Source organism: Neoarius graeffei, chromosome 19 (genome assembly GCF_027579695.1).
Source record: "Neoarius graeffei isolate fNeoGra1 chromosome 19, fNeoGra1.pri, whole genome shotgun sequence".
Taxonomy (NCBI): domain Eukaryota; kingdom Metazoa; phylum Chordata; class Actinopteri; order Siluriformes; family Ariidae; genus Neoarius; species Neoarius graeffei.
This window is the reverse complement of record NC_083587.1, coordinates 23,044,662-23,063,005: the sequence shown is the minus strand read 5'-3', so window position 1 is coordinate 23,063,005 and position 18,344 is coordinate 23,044,662. Positions and strand designations below refer to the sequence as shown.

The 18,344-nt window shown below is 42.5% G+C and overlaps 1 protein-coding gene across 1 annotated transcript in view; it reads left to right on the top strand.

The window, feature by feature from the left end:
• The first annotated feature begins 10,347 nt into the window (after positions 1-10,347).
• Positions 10,348-18,344, top strand: part of LOC132867888 (solute carrier family 22 member 13-like) — a 31,034-nt gene continuing 23,037 nt past the window's right edge. The window contains exon 1 of the mRNA XM_060900858.1: positions 10,348-10,722. Within this exon, the coding sequence (XP_060756841.1) occupies positions 10,348-10,722 (375 nt within the window). The remainder of the gene's footprint in view (positions 10,723-18,344) is intronic.

Here is an 18,344-nt window from a genome sequence, read left to right as displayed (position 1 = left end):
GAAGAAGGGAAGAGTTGAAAGTGGAATTAACCAGCAAGAAATGACGAAAGAACCAACAAGGAGCACGAAATTATAAAGCAGTGTTTGTTGAAATAATTTCATAAACCTGTGTAGAATTATTTGCCATGTACTATGAAACATTCTTCACATAATGTTGAATAATGCAAAAAGCCCAACATATGCCTGTTGTAAACATCCAGTGATGATGATAATGGTGACAATGATGACAATTTAGACATTCTGCTGAACAGCTTGTAAACAAATTATGTGCCATTTAAAAACAAACAACAACAAAAAAACCCTGAAATATGTATTTCGATAAAACATCCCTGAAGTCTAGAAGCTCATTGCCACCACTGATATGAGTTTGATTCATTTTTCTATTATCTATTTGACCAAAGGTTCAGTATTAGTACAACCCCAATTCCATAAATTTTGGACACAGTGTAAAACGTAAATTTAAAAACAAAACAAACAAAAAACCAGAATATGATGATTTACAGTGCCTTGCAAAAGTATTCATCCCCCTTGGAGTTTGTCCTGTTTTGTTATATTACAAGCTGGAATTAAAATGGATTTTTAGGGGTTAGCACCATTTGATTTAGACAACATGCCTACCACTTTAAAGGTACAAATTGTTGTTTTATTGTGACACAAACATTTAAGATGAAAAAACAGAAATCTGGAGTGTGCATAGGTTCCCCCCAAAAGCTAATACTTTATAGAGCCACCTTTTGCTGCAATTACAGCTGCAAGTCTCTTGGGGTATGTCTCAGAATCAGAAACACTTTTATTGCCAGGTATGCGAACACACATGAGGAATTTGACTCCGGTACCACTTAGCTTTCATAGTACAACACAGATAATAGCATATACACAAACAAAACAAAGGAATGGTAGTAGGGAATACAGAGAGAGAGTCTAACTGCAGTGATCTTCAGGGGAAGATTGTTGCTCCAGCAACAACCTTGACCAAGGCAGTGCTGGCTGAGAGAGCCGAAGCTAAGATTGGAATTTGTTTAGGCTTGAAATGGGTAGATGTGGCAGACTACCCCACTCGTCCATTCTAGTCCCTAAAATCCATTTCTCTCTGCAAAGCCATCAACTTCTCCTAGATGGAATCCACAGAGCGGCTCAAGTTCTGAATAGCCACAGTCTGAGTGCCGACAGCTCTGCCCACCACTTCAATCATGTCGGGCAGCTTTATGGGGCTCTATTAGCTTAGTACATCTAGCCACTGGGATTTTTGCCCATTCCTCAAGGCAAAACTGCTCCAACTCCTTCAAGTTAGATGAGTTGCATTGGTGTCCAGCAATCTTCAAGTTTTGCCACAGATTCTCAATTGGGTTGAGGCCTGGGCTTTGATTAGGCCATTCCAAGACATTTAAATGTTTCCCTTTAAACCACTCCAGTGTAGCTTTAGCAGTATGTTTAGGGTCATTGTCCTGCTGGAACGTGAACCTTCATCCCAGTCTCAAACCTCTGGCTGACTCAAACAGGTTTTCCTCCAGAGCTGCCCTGTATTTAGTGCCATACATCTTTCCTTCAGTCCTGACCAGCTTTCCTGTCCCTGCAGATGAAAAACATCCCCACAGCATGATGCTGCCACCCCATGCTTCACTGTTGGAATGGTGTTCTCCGGGTGTTGGGTTTGTGCCACACATGGCATTTCTCATGATGGCCAAAAAGATCAATTTTAGTCAAATTTTACCGGAGAATCTTCTTCCATGTGTTTGGGGAGTTTGCCACATGCTGTTGGGCAAACTCTAAACGTGTTTTCTTAAGCAATAACTTTTTCTGGCCATTCTTCAATAAAGTCCCACTCTGTGGAGTGTATGGTTTAAAGTGGTCCTATGGACAGATCCTCCCATCTCTGCTGTGGATCTTTGCAGCTCCTTCAGTGTTATCTTTGCTGTTTTCTTTGCATCTCTGATTAATGCCCTCCTTGCCCGGTCTGTGAGTTCTGGTGGATGGCTTTCTTTTGTCAGGTTTGTAGTGGTGCCATATTCTTTCCATTTTGCTATAATAGATTTAATGGAGCTCCCTGGGATATTTAAAGTTTGGGATGTTTTTTATAACCCAACCCTGATCCATACTTCACAACTTTGTCTCTGACCTGTTTGGAGGCTCCTTGGCTTTCATGTTGCTTGTTTAGTAGTGTAGCAGAGTCAGGGTCCTTCCAGAACAGGTTAATTTATACAGACATCATGTGACAGATTATGTGACACTTTGCTTGCACACAGGTGGATCTTAATATGTGACTTATGAAGTGAATTGGTTGGACCAGGTCTTATTTAGGGGTTTCATGCGAAAGGGGGTGAATACCTATGCACACTCCAGATTTCTGTTTTTCATCTTAATTATTGTTTGTGTCACAATTAAACAACAATTTGCACCTTTAAAGTGGTAGGCAGGTTGTGTAAATCAAATGTTGTTAACCCCCCCCCCCCCCCCAAAAAAAAAAAAAAATCCCTTTTAATTCCAGCTTGTAATGAAACAAAACAGGACAATCACCAAGGGGGATGAATACTTTTGCAAGGCACTGTACAAATCTTGGAAACCCAATATTTCATTGAGAATAGTACAAAGACAACATATCAAATGTTGAAACTGAGAAATGTTAGGTTTTAGAAAAATATATGTTTCTTTTAAATTTAATATCTAACACGTTTCAATAAAAGTTGAGACGGGGGCAAATTTCCAGATCGTCAGTTGTCTGTCTGGCTAATTACCGTAGGTGGCTATCTAATCACTAGCTAGTTAGGATAGCCAAGCTAACGGTAGTGATGACCAACTGAGGCTCCGAAGACTGTATCGAGTATAAGGGGGCATAGTAGATGAAGCCTCGCTTCGAGGCATGTATCGTTTGCAGAAACCCACGTGACCGATGACAGACGAGGCCTCAGGTGTGACTGACTTAAAAGGTTCATTACTCAGTCTTACTCAACAGAGCTCAATACCTACTGTTAAGAGATGTACAGCATGTTTTAATTTCTACGTCACAGCAGTGTGCCACTTTGCATTTCTACATGCATGGACTTTGCATAATGTTCCATTTTAAAATAACTTGTGGCTTTTTGTGATTTGATGTCTACCCTTATTATTTTCTCGCTCGTGCACACACACACACACACACACACACACAGTCTCTTTGTGTGAATTTATGCTCAGTATAATTGTCTGCGGCCCTGTGATGACCTGGCGACTTGTCCAGGGTGTACCCCGCCTTTCGCCCGTAGTCAGCTGGGATAGGCTCCAGCTTGCCTGCAACCCTGTAGAACAGGATAAAGCGGCTAGAGATAATGAGATGAGATGAGATAATTGTCTGCACAATAAACAGGTGTAGATAAACAAAAAGAGGGATAACGTGTGTGTGTCACTGGCGGCTCGTTAATAGGGGCGATTTGGACGACGCACTCCCAAACGGAGATTTTTTTTTTAATCTACTCCTACTACCATGGCAACAGTAATGTCATCGTCCAATCAGGCTAAGGTCGCGCCTGGTGTAGCCACGCCCTTTTGGTGCGATTTCTGTCAGGTTCAGATTTGCCCCAAAATCTCCCATTGACAGTAATGGTACATACGTTTTTTTTTTTTAAATCTTGCTCCCAATGCATTTTCTATTAGGTTTTATGCGCTAGCACAAGCAGCGTGCTTTCGTCATATGCCTGTTGCGCGGGAAATGTGTGAACATTCTATGAAGAAGATGGCGAGTGTTGAGTGCAGCAATACGATAGCGTCTCTGAAAGAAGTTCCCTTTAGTCGTCGTACCAATGAGGAGAAAACGGCAATCAAACAGCTAGGACCTCCTAGACCGAATTTAAACATCAAGCAAGTGTCTACGAAGGAGGAGAAGACCTACTCAAGAGGTTTTAACAAGAACTGGCACCACCGGAAAACTTGGCTAGCTGGCTGTGATGTGGTCAATGCTCTTTTTTGCTACCCTTGCGTTCTCTTCCACCCTGGAAGTAGCACAGCAGACGGTTCAGCGTGGACCATAAACGGAGTTACAGATGTGCATCATCTCTCCGAGAAAGTGAAGAAGCACGAGAATTCAAAGATTCACATGGGCAGCTGTCTGAAATTTTCAGCCTTTGGAGAGTAAACATTGCCACACAGCTGGATGAGGGGTATCGGCTAGCAGTTCGTCGTCACAATGATGAGGTGAGCAAGAACCGACACATACTCAATCGGCTCATTCAGTGTGTGAAGTTTTGCGGGGTTTTATATAGCTAAATAACTAAATTGACATGCTTGTAATACTTTAAATTTCTTTTTAAGGCATGGCTTTCTGGAGGAATTCTTGGGAAAAAAACTGCAGAATTTATTTAGAATTATTTGTTGTTAAAATGGTGCAATTCCATATAAAAAACCACATAATTAAGCTGCACATGTTTGTTTGATGGTTATGCTTTTCTTCATCTTTTTCAAAACTTAAATAAACACTTGTTTTGGATTTATATCCTGCCACTTTAATTGCATTCTTTAGAATGAAGAAATTAGAATATGTTTATAATTAAGAATTTATGTGTCTACTTATTATAGAATACTCCGAGGCTGCAGAGCCGGCCTGTTGACTAAGCTCAGAAAACAGCCACTCAAATCTCCACTGCTAAGCCACTACCTCTCCAATGCCAGATCCATGGTAAACAAGATGGACGATTTGGAATTACAGCTGGAATTACCTTATTCTATTCTATAATCGGCTGGTCAGTGCTATACTCAATACTTAAGTGACTTACCCGTCCAATGAGAATTGTTATTTTCTTGTTTACAAGATGCCACATCTGAGTCGCTGACAAATCCTGAATTTCTGTAAAGATAACTGTCCAGAGATTTATAAGCACACAGTGCTTCACCACTGAACAGCGAGGGAAAGTTTATGAGGTAATTATACACATCTGGGTATTCCACCTCTGGCAGTTCAACATCCACTGACACGGTCGTGAAAACTCCGTCCGGTAATCGATAAGGGTCACTAATCTGTAGATCGTTTATTTTAGACACATATATCTAGTTATCTGTTCATTAGAAAAATGAGCCGTGTAGTCCGTCGGTTGAAATTGATCCATTCTGTACACGAGTGCAGCAATATTCAGCTGTGTTTTTTACCGACAAAATGGCAGCTGTATACTTTCCGGTCACGTGACCGCAAGATCTCTATACAAGTGCGCTTCCATGTTTATGCAGGAGGGCTGATAGAAGTGGCGAAACATATTTTACTTTGTATCGTTTCTTTCACAACTTGAATACGTTGAAACAAAAAATTATGACAAACGCCGCTTACACTAAAATATCGAGGGAAATTTGTAATAAAAACTTTACGGTCGGCAATTTCGACGCGGAAATTCTCAATCGGTCGGGTTACCAGAAACACCCTTTTTTTTTTTTTTTTGGCCTTACATGTATAGTTAGCTAAATAACGTTCTCCAACCTGATTTTTATCCTCTCAAAATCAGCATCGCAACTATGCTAGCACTGTTCATTCATTATAATTTCATTTCTTGATAGACAGTTAATCAGCTTTTACCTCTGTCCTCCCGTGTCTCCTTTCCTCGTGACTCCTGGCTCCCTCGCGTCGCGCCTCTCAATTTTTCAAAACAACCAATCTCTGGTGTTATCTCGTGCTGCATTCGCCGCAGTCAGACATTGGAAATTCGCGCACGTAAATGTCAAATTGGCTGTAATTTTTCTTTGAATTCGTTGCTGCCAACTGGGGTGGCAGCAGGGGTGGCAAGGCTTTCTTTTAGAGTGGTATTTGCCACCCTATGCCACCCCGGTAGATCCGCCCATGGTTATTCACCCCCGAGCGTGCTGGAAACTGTTCCATTGGTATGTTCAGATCCAGTCGCGAGATGAGGTTGCCAGATCTCTCTATAAAAAGGTGACTTTGCGGTCTGAATCTGTGGAATATTCGTAAGCGAGGACTGGCAACCAGCAGTGGGTTGCGCACCAGCTGATCAGAACTCCAATGGAAAAGAAGCGCGTGTTAGTAACTGTTTATCTCGATTGGCTGTAACCTTGTAAGTGAAATGTCTGGCAACAATAACGTTGTAGCCTGCCTACCACCACCCCCCAAAAAAAACCTCTTCGGATCTACACGATTCACACAAGTGACCTATTTTGGGACCAAAACGGCGAATTTCGCCAAAAGGTGAGGAGTTTGCATGTGTGGAGAAACACAACCTCAAGAGGAGAGCAGTGGGGTCCAAGCACCCTTCCCAAAGATCACCATTTCTGTGAAGATATTCACAAAACTCAGTGTTCACAAGATATGGAACAAAACACAAAATGCTGTAGTGCCACTGTCAGGGCAATCAGGTTCATTACACTTGCACAAATAGTGGGGTGAGAATATTGATCCAATTTCACATCTGCACAACATACAGTTTGGTCTGCATGATCAGTTTTGGAGAAAGATGTGGAAAAGTACAAGAAGAAGAAGAAAGTTAAAGCAGGCATGAGAGCTGTTGGGCCTGTAATATCAATAAATATGAAGCAAAGACCTTGTGGATACAAATGAACATTTATATAGAGTATACGGCAAAATTAAGCAAACTGAACAGGTCCACAATACACAAATTTGGCTGAAGCTACACCTATTCTCAAATAAACAGAAAACCTAAATAGAGAAAAGTATTTTCTACATTCATCCAGACTAGAAAGGATTCCTCAGTTTGCCCCTTTGAGGGAACCATTAAAGGTTTTATGCAAAACCTTACAATGTTCCAAAGTACCCTTAATATAACAGGACGCTAAAAACCCTGACTAACCCCCAAAGAAGCCTTGTGTATAGTAAATACAAAATTGTTCATAAGGGAAAGAGAAAAGGAAAAGCACTGCATATATAATTTAAAAAAAAAATGCAGAACGTACAAGTACAATATGTTATCACAGGTATAACATCTCTTTTGTTTGCAAATTGAGATTTTGGGTGTCAAATACTTTGGCCATAATCCTCAAAAATACTGAAATTGATTATTTTAAAAATTTTTGGTCTGGACTTCAGCCTGAAACTGCAGATACATCAGTGAACCAAAGTCCATGTGATGTATAATAAGGGCTCGATTATTGTATTAACATTTACAAAATCAATCAGTCCTTAACTGTGCTTCATCAAAAACCCACACACAGTCATCACTGTACTGATTCAAACAAGCTGATATGTCCATTCTTTATTGATATTTAAAATCATCAGAGAAACATGCATCCAAGTTCAAAACAAACAAGAGTGCAAATGAGCGAATTGGCGATTTATTGGAAAAAAAAAAACCTTAATCAAAAAAATAAATACAACCCCAATTCCAAAAAGTTGGGACGCTGTGTAAAACAAACACAATGAGAAGACTTGCAAATCACGGAAACCCAATATTTCATTAAAAATAGTACAGAGACAACATATCAAATGTTGAAACGGAGAAATTTTGCTTCCGCTCCCGGCGCCGCCTCCTTCGCTTTGCTTCCGATAACAATCCACGGATACCCTGCTGGTCTCGCTATCTCGTCCGGAATGTTGTGCATGCGATGGAAATCGATACAAACCGTCATTTTCTGCTGGAAACCAATGTCCAGTAAGTCCATACGGTTGTAGTGGATATTGAAGTCCGGTACAGACGAACAACACGCAAAAATACACACAAAAAACATAAAAACCGTGCACAGGTAGGGAGAGCTTGTAGCCGCAGCCGTTGTAGTAGAATTGTATATAGTAGGGTTTTCCAGAAGAAAAAGTAGAAGGCGGAAATATGGCGTTTGACCGACAAGATGGCGTCTGTCACAATCTGGATCGGCTGTGACGTCACATGCAAGTGCTCCACACTGAAGGAGGAAGGGAAAACTGAGCCGAGCCGCCATTTTGAATCCTCATTCAAGGCTGTAATGCAAATTGCTTCCTCTTCAATATACAAGTGCACTTCCATGGCAGGAAAAACACTACGTTTTGCCGCCTATGTAGTCCCCTATTTATACAAATAGGAGTCATTCAGGATTCAGCCATGTTTTTGCTCGGTGTTTTTGCTCGACCCAAGTTCTACAGTAGGCTAGGCTAGGCCGTCTGCTTTTAATGGAAGTAGCCTAGCCTAGGACGTTAAACCATATTTTCACGTTATTTCTTGATAAGGTGTTTTCACGTTATTACATGAAAATATCATAACGTGATAATTTCGTATCATGAAATAACGTAATAATTTTGTATCATGAAATTACGTGATGTTATGTTATTACATGATAAATATATTGTAAAAACGTGATAACTTTGTTAAAATCAAAACTACGTTAAAACATTAGCTGGAATTTTAGTTCTAACAGCCACAGAAAACATAGCACAGCGGGGTCACAGGGAGTCTCTTGACTCTGAAAAAAGGGTGTTTTTCTTTCTATGTTAAAACTGTCCAGAAATGGTATAGACCTCATCTGAGAATGTGTGTTCTTCGTGAACAATAAAAGCATGAGATTAAGTTTGTCTGTATGAGTTTGTAAATGGCAGCCCGTGCCCTTTTGTAGTGTGTACATACTATTTGTCGTCAAATTGTGATAACTGTGATTAAATTCAGTATATATACACATCTGTAATACGTTGCCACCCCTCAAAAATTCCTGCCCCCCTCTTGCCACCCCATAAATATTTTTCTAGATCCGCCCCTGATTTCACATAGGTGATGTCTTTAAGAAAATTGACAGACAGGGATTGGCCAGGTGTGTCCTCTGGGGTAGGTCTGTTAGATAGCACAGGCAGCAATATATACCTTTTTGTAAATAGCCCACTGTGTTGTACACAGGGGTGAAAATTAACTTCACAAAATATCAAACTTTACCGGCCACTGACAAATAAATGGTACAATTTACCGGCCACTCAACAGTAACTTATTAAGACATGTTTATGGAAAGTTATTTTGTACTGTATTAAATTCAAGATGTCACTGGTTGCAATTTTTTTTGTAACGTAGACTACGAAATGTACTTTTGCACGCGTTGCATGTGTCCGTGCACCCTTCTCACCTTTTTCACCCCGACCAGTTTGCATGCCTGTTCTCTCTTTTAATTAAAGATCTCACATCAATGTGTTTATTCAAAAGTCGCACTTGGAAGACAGCTCTGGACACTTACAGTTTTGCTACGATGGCTGAGGACTACAATCACCATGATAACTTTCGGACTGCGGTTGTCCTGTACAGTCTTGTATTCAAGTCTCCATCAATAAACAGTTGATAACTTGAACAAAACAGACTTCGTGTTAAAACTGTAATAAATTTCCTGGTTACACAGTTGTACTTTGTGACTATATAGGAGACAGTTATTTAGCAAGCGAGTTATTTAAAATCATGCTATCTGTTATCACCCAGATGAAGATAGGGTTCCCTTTTGAGTCTGGTTCCTCTCAAGGTTTCTTCCTCATGTCGTGTGGGGGAGTTTTTCCTGCCACCGTTGCCACAGGCTTGCTCATCAGGGATACATAAATTTATTAGGGATGAAATTAGCTCAGATGTTTAAAGTCTTTAATTTTCTGTAAAGCTGCTTTGGAACACTGTCTGTTGTTAAAAGTGTTGTACAAATAAATAAAACTTGAACATTTTCCTTTCATTGCACATACTGATAACAGCATATTACAACTTTTCCACTGTTTTATTATAGGTTGTAAATTTGAGTTACTGATAGTCACAATGCCCTCCACAATTATTGGCTGCCCTTGGAAAGATTATAAAAATTAAAAAAAAAAAAAAAGTTTAGAAAAATTCCACCTTTTGGTGAAGTGGTTTCATCTCGCACTGGAAAAATGGAAAAAAAAATTCCAACCTTTAATTGAAATAAATTTATTCAACAAATCTTTCATCGGTTGTTTCAGTGTGAATGAAGTTACTTCACCAAAAGGTGGATTTTTTTCTGACCCTTTTCACTAATCATTACAAGGAGTGCCAATAATCATGGAGGAAACTATATTGAAATTCAAGTGCTTAAAATTTTTTTCATATGTACTTTGACTTGCTCCAAAGTCCCTGACAACTCAAGCGATCTCTCTCTCTCTCTCTCTCTCTCTCTCTCACTCACTCACTCACTCACTCACACACACACACTAACTTCGTCCTCAGAGTCTCCTCAATTAATAGCAATTAGTGAATGTGCTCAAGTCATTTATTTTCAATTTGAAACTTTACATCAGCTGAATAAGAGGAAAATATTTGACTTGTCTCTTCATTGTTTTTCCCTAGCTCAATATTACAATATGCCACATAAGAAATGTGTGAATGTGTTCCCTGTTTGTTAGATTAACTTGAAGCAGGTTAAAAATTAATGTCCATATTGGCAAACTGCTATGCCAGATGGAAAGGGATTGCTCTGCTTTCCATCAAGATGGTTGACTTTAGCCAGATATTGTCAGCTGTTGGGGAATTTGGCCCATTCCAGAAGCGCCTGGTTGGGATAATATGCCTCCCCAACATCATCTCAGCTTTTCACATGTTTGTCCAGGTGTTTACTGGCCTGAATTTCCCACACAACTGCAATACTAACTGGATTCGGAAACAAGGGCCGAACCTGACTTACGAGGAGCAGCTAAATTTGACAGTCCCTAAAGACCCAGCTGGCAAGTATGAGAGCTGTGAAATGTTCACTGCTGTTGAACTTGAATTTGAAGTCATTGAAGCCTATGGACTAAACACAACAGAGAAATGCAGAGATGGCTGGATTTACAAAGCACCTCAAGGGAGTAGCACCTTAATTACTGAGGTAAGCTGTATTTCCTAACAAATTATTGTTTTGAATTTAATTCAGCACGTCTCGTAAAACAAGCAATGTTGCTTGATAATGGTATGGGGGGTCTACATAGGTCTGACTATTTGGTTTATTACTCTTTGTAATTTAGCCATGGCCAATCTCCCTTATCACTTAGCTACCAAACAGGGAGGGCGAAAGCCATGTGAAGCATCTTTTCAACATAACACTCCAAGGAAAGTGCATGTTTCTGTGATTGAAGTTAGAGAACATCCGCCCCTACCTGAGAGCATAGCCAATTTTGTTCTCTTCAGCTCCTGGCCACAGATGACTGTGACATCATCTGGATTCAAACTTGCAATTTCCAGATGATGAGGCAAAGCCTTTTCCATCATGCCACTTTGGGAGCAGGTGAACCTTTTACGATTGGAACCACCCCTCTAAAGTAGGGATGGCGAAAACTAAAAAAAATCTTAACTGACCACCGAGCCTCATTAGCCGGTTAAAGTTGGTTAACCTATGAGTTTAAACAGGGATGCAAACGGCGCGCCTTTTTCACGGCTTGTGCAGATCCGATTTTTTTTTTGGGGGGGGGCGTTGGAGTGTCTGAATAATTTCATCAGAGTAAATTTTGTATTGAAATTACTACATAAGCAAATGCCGTTACAGTCCATGAAAAAGCCGTGAAAAAGTCTGCATCTGCGTCTTTAGTTTATGTGGAGAGATATGATCTGCAATAACATGCATTGTTGGCTACAGACCGAAACATACTTTCAGAATGCACTGGCCAAGGCAGGACTAAACTCGATGTGCCTTCTAATAATAATAAAAAAACAGAATAGTAATTTGTAAGCTAAAAAGTGGCAGCTGTGTTCAACTGGGGCAGGACATGACTGAATGGGTGTTTCTGATTTGTCAGCTGTCTTTAACTGGGGCGGGACATGACTGAATGGGTGTTTCTGATTTGTCAGCTGTCGTCCTTACACCGCATGGCACGGCCCAAGTAGTCACTGACTACTGGCAGAAAAGGAAACAAATTCTTCTTGCAATAACAGTTAGCACTCAACCAGACCTGCTCCTGGACCCCATGCAGTTCACCTACAGGCCCAACAGATTTGCCGACGATGCTGTTAACATGGCTGTTCACGTCATCCTCCAGCACCTGGACTCACCAGGAACCTACAATAGGATTCTATTTGTGGATTTCGGTTCTGTCTTCAACACCATCATCCTGGCTCTTCTGCAGGACAAGCTCTTCCAGCTGAATGTGCCTGACCTCCACCTATACACACACATGCGCGTGTGTAAAAATAGAAGAATTTGAAATATACAAATTTGAAAAGTGGACATTTAAGGGGTATGTGCATGACAGGGGCGATTTTTCAGAGACAACAAGGGAAGCCGAGCTTCCCCTAAAATTCTCTCCCCAAACTGCGGCATCTATGACGTTGAATTCTCATTAAAACAATAACTTGCATAACATAATATATGCCCAAGATTGTATTTACGTTCATAACTATCCTGTAACTTATTTGAGTGATGTCTGACGAACTTGCAGTTCGCTACGAGAATCACCTTTGCTGCCAGGCTGTAACCAGCGTTGCCAGATACTGCTGACGTTTTCCAGCCAAAATATGTTCAAAACCCGCTAAAATACACTTAAAAAAGCCCAATCTGGCAACACTGGCTGTAACCTTTCTTATTTCAATGGGCTCTATGGCTGGCAGCCGGGTATCCGTTGCAGTCTATGAGACGGCTCTGAACAGCCAATTTCGGCTAGTTGTTATTGGTTAAAATCGACAAAATCGTCACTTCCAGGGAAGCCGGGCTTCTCTGGGACTAAACGAGACAGTGGGAGGGACAAGAAGCCGGGCTGATGAAGGATTATTGGAGGTAGTGAGGAGGGCAGGCTCTGTACTTCGGTGTCGGCAGGAACACGGAAGTATGATCAGTCCCTAGCGGATGTTGAGAAAGTGTAGTTGTGTGCCAAAGTGCTGTCCGAATTTCTTTTCATATAAACGTTTCTTCTCATTGATGTCTCTGTACATTACTCTGTAAATAAATGTAAATATTACTCATTGTGCTCCGTTAACTTTCATCCATTCTATCAGTTTGATCATTCGCGAATTCACTCATTTATTTAATTTGTAGTTCAATCTGGTTGTAGGCTAGCTTGAGCCTTATTGGGATCTGCAGTGCTAGCTGCTAACAGAAATTGGTGAAGTCTCTGGAAAGCACAACCAGCTAGTATGCAGGGATGTGATTTTTCCGCGAATTCGCGGAATTACGCTTTTTTCACCTCAAAACTTTAAAAAAAAAATGTTTCCGATTTTTCCCTCAAATCCACATTCGTATCCTATTCGTTCCGACTTTGTTTGAAAGATGGCAGCCTCGGATTTGCATCTTTACGCCTCGATCACGGAGGCTGCCATCTTTCAACTCTTTGTTTGAAGCGAGCGCATTCATTGGTTGTTACAGAGTGATGGGCCAATCATGTACCTCGTTTCATCTCATTGACGTAATTACGTCATTTACGCAATTACGTCATTGAGATGAAACGAGGTACGTGATTGGCCCATCGCTCTGTAACAACCAATGAACGCGCTTGTTAGATAGCTGTACGTAAGCTCGCTTCAAACAGAGTTGAAAGATGGCAGCCTCCGTGATCGAGCGTAAAGATGCAAATCGAGTTAAAGAAATCGACAGAATAGTGAAAAACAAGTTCCGCTGGGAATGGTTGGAGAAAGAGGTTGCTACAGACGTTGAACAAGAGACTGTGAGACATTTGTTCAGCGATTTCGTTCTTTGGGGAGAGGGCAGAGGTCTCTGGCTGTCAAGTTTGGGGATGCTGGGACCTCCCCTGCCCGAGCTACGAGCGTCCAAAGTTGGGCTGGAGCCCGGGATAGAAACGAAACCTAAGTAGAGCGCCGCGGCTCGCCTCGGGGCGAATTACATCCCAAGGCGCGGGGCTAGCGGCCCCTGCCGCGCTGGTTCTTTGGGGTGTGTGTGTGTGTGTGTGTGTGTGTGAGTGAGAGCGAGAGAGAGCGCGCGAGAGAGAGCGCGCGAGAGAGAGCGTGCGCGTGCGAGAGAGAGAGAGCGAGAGTGTGTGTGTGTGTGTCAGACTTGCATGTTGACCATTAAATTGGCTTGAATTTGTTAATCATGACAAGTTTTTTCTTGTGTGTTTGCTTGCCATTTTAGTACAATTTTTAAGTCAGAAAACCCCAAAACCCAGGGGCTTCCTCCCTTGTCCCCCCACCAGGGTGCTGCCCTGGACCAGCTGGGGGCCTGTGGCCCCCAGACCCCCAGCTAAAATTTTCAGATAATTTCACCAGCCCCAAATCACATCCCTGAGTATGACAGGGTCACAGACCATTTTCTGGAAAAGGAGCGGAGGGCAGAATTTGTGTATAAATAGTGTGCATCATATAATGTTCATGAATCTGAAGTGTGTATATTGTTCAGTAATGTTAAGAGAATGGTGGGCTCTGTGTTATAGGTTATACCTGGGTATAATATTCAAGGTTCTGTGTGTTGCATAGCCTACCTGGTTATGAATTTCCAGACTGTGTTGCAGAAGATGTTCAAGGATGTGTTGCACAGCTGGGTGTTGTGTTAAAGACTCTGTGTTGCATATCAGGGTATGATTGTTCAAGGCTCTTCGTTGAATAGCCAGTGATTTTTGGATGTTTGATATTTTTGATTAAGGATATGAGACACTAGCCTGGCAAGCCAGACTATAACATGAAATGTACAAGCAAAAATACTTTCTGCCACTAGGTAGGGTTGTCTAGTTCACTATGCTAATGGGGCACACCTTTCTATGCTTTGATATCCGGCCTACAGGTTTTACGATGAATACGTAAAATGGGCTTCCCCTGTTTTAAAAAGCAGCAGCTGCCACTGGTGCATGAGGTGTTGGAGTCCAGGCTGTGCATTATGCCCAAAATGTGCAAAAATGGGTCATAGACAAGAGTGTGTGAAAGGAAGAGAATGTGTAATGGGGGATGTCAATAATCAAGCTGTACAGTGTGAGCTGGAATGAGCAATAAAGGTTCACAGAATGGAGATGCATGACATGGCCTTGAAATGTGCAAAATTGCAGTTCAGAAACGAAGTGCATTAATGTCACAGATTGGAAGTGTGAGGTTGGAGTCAGTGGGGGTCTCTGACCTTATTGATGAGGCAGCTGCAGTGGGGAAAAAGCTGGCCTTATGGCATGAGGTTTTTGTTCTCATGGACCGCAACCTCCTACCAGAGGGGAGTGGTTCCAAAAGTTTGTGTCTGGGGTGAGAGTGGTCGGCCACAATCCTTTCTGCTCTCCTCAGGGACCTGGACTCATACAAGTCCTGAAGAGATGGAAGGTTGCAGCCAATCATCCTCTTAGCAGAGCAAATTATATAGTATGCTGCAGTCTATGCTGTCCCAGGCAGTGGCAGCAGCATACCAGATGGCGATGGAGGTGAAGATGGACTCAATGATGGCGTAAAAGTGCACCATCATTGTCTTTGGCAGATCAGACTTCAACTTTAACAGGAAGTACATCCTCTGCTGTGCTTTCTTGGTAAGAGCAGGTATACGTCTCTCACTTAAGGTCCTGGGTGATTATAATGCCCAGAAAGCAGAAATACTCCACAAAGGTTACTGGGGAGTCAAACAGGGTGATGGGGGAGGGTGTGGCAGAGCGCCTCCTGAAGTCTACAATCATCTCCATTGTCTTTGGAACATTGAGCTCCACGTTGTTCTGCCTGCACCAGGAGACCAGATGGTCAATATCCCACTTGTAGGCAGACTCATCCTCATCAGAGATGAGTCCAGTGAGGATGGTGTCATCTGTGAACTTTAAGAGCGTGACAGACTGATGACTTGAGGTACAGCTGTCTGTGTGCAGGGAGAAGAATAGAGGAGAAAGGATGCAGCCTTAGGGAGGGATCCAGTGCTGATGGTTCAGGAGTCAGAGATGTTTCCCCAGCTTCATGTGCTGCTTCCTGTCAGACAGGAAATCAGTGATCCACCTGCAGGTGGAGTCAGGCAGAAGAGCCAGGATGATGGTGTTGAAGATGGAACTGAAATCCACAAATAGAATCCTAGCATAGGTTCCTGGGGAGGCCAGGTGCTGGAGGATGACATGAAGAGCCATGTTAACAGCATCATTGGCAGATCTGTTGGGTTTGTCGGCGAACTGCATGGGGTCCAGGAGCGGGTCATTGATGGTTTAGAGCTGGGAAAGCACAAGGCGCTTGAAGGATTTCATGACCACAAAAGTCAGGGCGATGGGTCCGGAGTCACTTAATCCTGTGATCCTTGGCTTTTTGGGGACAGGGATAATGGTAGAGGCCTTGAAGCAGGCTGGCACATGACATGTCTCCAGTGAGGTGTTGAAGATATCTGTGAACATCGGAGACAGCTGATCAGCACAGTGCTTCAGGGTAAATGGTGAGACTGAGTCAGGACCTGCTGCTTTGCAGGGGATCAGCTTCTTAAAGAGCTGCTTGGTTGAGGCTGTGGTGGAAGGTGGATGGGCCTCCGAGGTGTAAAGTTGTAGAGAGGCCCTGGCAGCAGTAGAGGTGGAGGAGATGATTGGGGTGGTGGGCTGGAGCTGGAGTGTGGAGTCCCGGGGGATGCCATCAGGACAGTCCCATTGTCTTTCAAAGCGACAGTATAACTCATTCAGTTGGTTGGCCAGGCACAAGTCATAAACAGAGTGGGGGACTGAAGGTTTGTGGTCAGTGATCTGTCTGAGCCCTTTCCACACAGATGTTGAGTCATTGACTGAGAACTGGTGTTGGAGTTTCTCAGAGTACAGACGTTTAGCTTCTCTCACTGCCTTGCTAAACCTGTTCTTCGATTCTTTAAACCTGTCCGTGTCTCCACTTCTGAACGCTTCTTCCTTTTGCCACCTTAGCTGTCTGAGCTTATCTTATGAACCAGGGTTTGTCATTATTGTAACTCGCCCTGGTTCGTGATGGAATGCAGCAGTCCTCACACAAACTGATGTAGGACGTCACAGCCTCTGTGTACTCATCCAGACTATTGGTAACAGTCCTGAACACATCTCAGTTTGTACAGTCCAAGCATGCCTGAAGGTTCTCTGCAGCCTCATTGCTCCACATCTTAGATGCCCTCACTACAGGTTTCCTCAGCTTTAATTTTTGCCTGTATGCAGGAATCAGGTGGACCATGACATGGTCAGAGTAGCTCGGTGCAACCCGGGGGAGGGCGTGATGGGCATTATTGACTGTAGTGTAGCAGTGATCCAAAATATACTCTTCTCTGGTTTAATAAACTGTTTTTATTTTGGTAGTTCGTAGCTGAGGTTACCTTTGTTAAAGTCACCGAGGACAATAACTAGGGAGTCCTCCAGGTTAGTCTGCTCCACACCCAGTGTCTGATCGGCCAGCATGCACTGTGCATTCTGCACAATGGCCTGTAGTGGAATGTAAACACCAACCAGAATGAATGAAGTGAACTCAAACGGGGAGTAGATGGGTTTACAATTAATGATAAATGATTCCAGGTTGGGAGAACAGTGTTTCAGGATCACTGCACCAGCCTCTGTTTACATAAAAACAGATTCCACCACCCTTTGTTTTATCCAGAGAGATCCATGTTATGGTCTGCTCTGAAAAGTTGGAAGCCAGCCAGCTGCAGCACAGAGTCTGGAGTGAGTCCGCATAGCCATGTCTCTATGCATGTTCCTCTGCATGTCTTCTGATGCAGCAGGAACATGATTGGGCCCAATTGCTTCTTCCTGCATTTAAAGCCACTCCTCCCAGGGTTCAGCTTTTTGCCAGAATCTGCCAGATGACCTCAGCAGCCCAGCACCCCCCAGCACCAGAAAAAAAGAAAAGGGAATTAGAACCTAGGATAAATTAACATAATGTTGAATATACATAAATTAACTAAATGTGTGCACTACAGAGATAACTTACAGTGGGGCAAAAAAGTATTTAGTCAGCCACCAATTGTGCAAGTTCTCCCACTTAAAAAGATGAGAGAGGCCTGTAATTTTCATCATAGGTATACCTCAACCATGAGAGACAAAATGAGAAAAAAAAAAAATCCAGAAAATCACATTGTCTGATTTTTAAAGAATTTATTTGCAAATTATGGTGGAAAATAAGTATTTGGTCAATAACAAAAGTTCATCTCAATCCTTTTTATATACCCTTTGTTGGCAATGACAGAGGTCAAACATTTTCTGTAAGTCTTCACAAGGTTTTCACACACTGTTGCTGGTATTTTGGCCCATTCCTCCATGCAGATCTCCTCTAGAGCAGTGATGTTTTGGGGCTGTCGCTGGGCAACACGGACTTTCAACTCCCTCCAAAGATTTTCTATGGGGTTGAGATCTGGAGACTGGCGAGGCCACCCCAGGACCTTGAAATGCTTCTTACGAAGCCACTCCTTCGTTGCCCGGGCAGTGTGTTTGGGATCATTGTCATACTGAAAGACCCAGCCACGTTTCATCTTCAATGCCCTTGCTGATGGAAGGAGGTTTTCACTCAAAATCTCACGATACATGACCCCATTCATTCTTTACACGGATCAGTTGTCCTGGTCCCTTTGCAGAAAAACAGCCCCAAAGCATGATGTTTCCACCCCCATGCTTCACAGTAGGTATGGTGTTCTTTGGA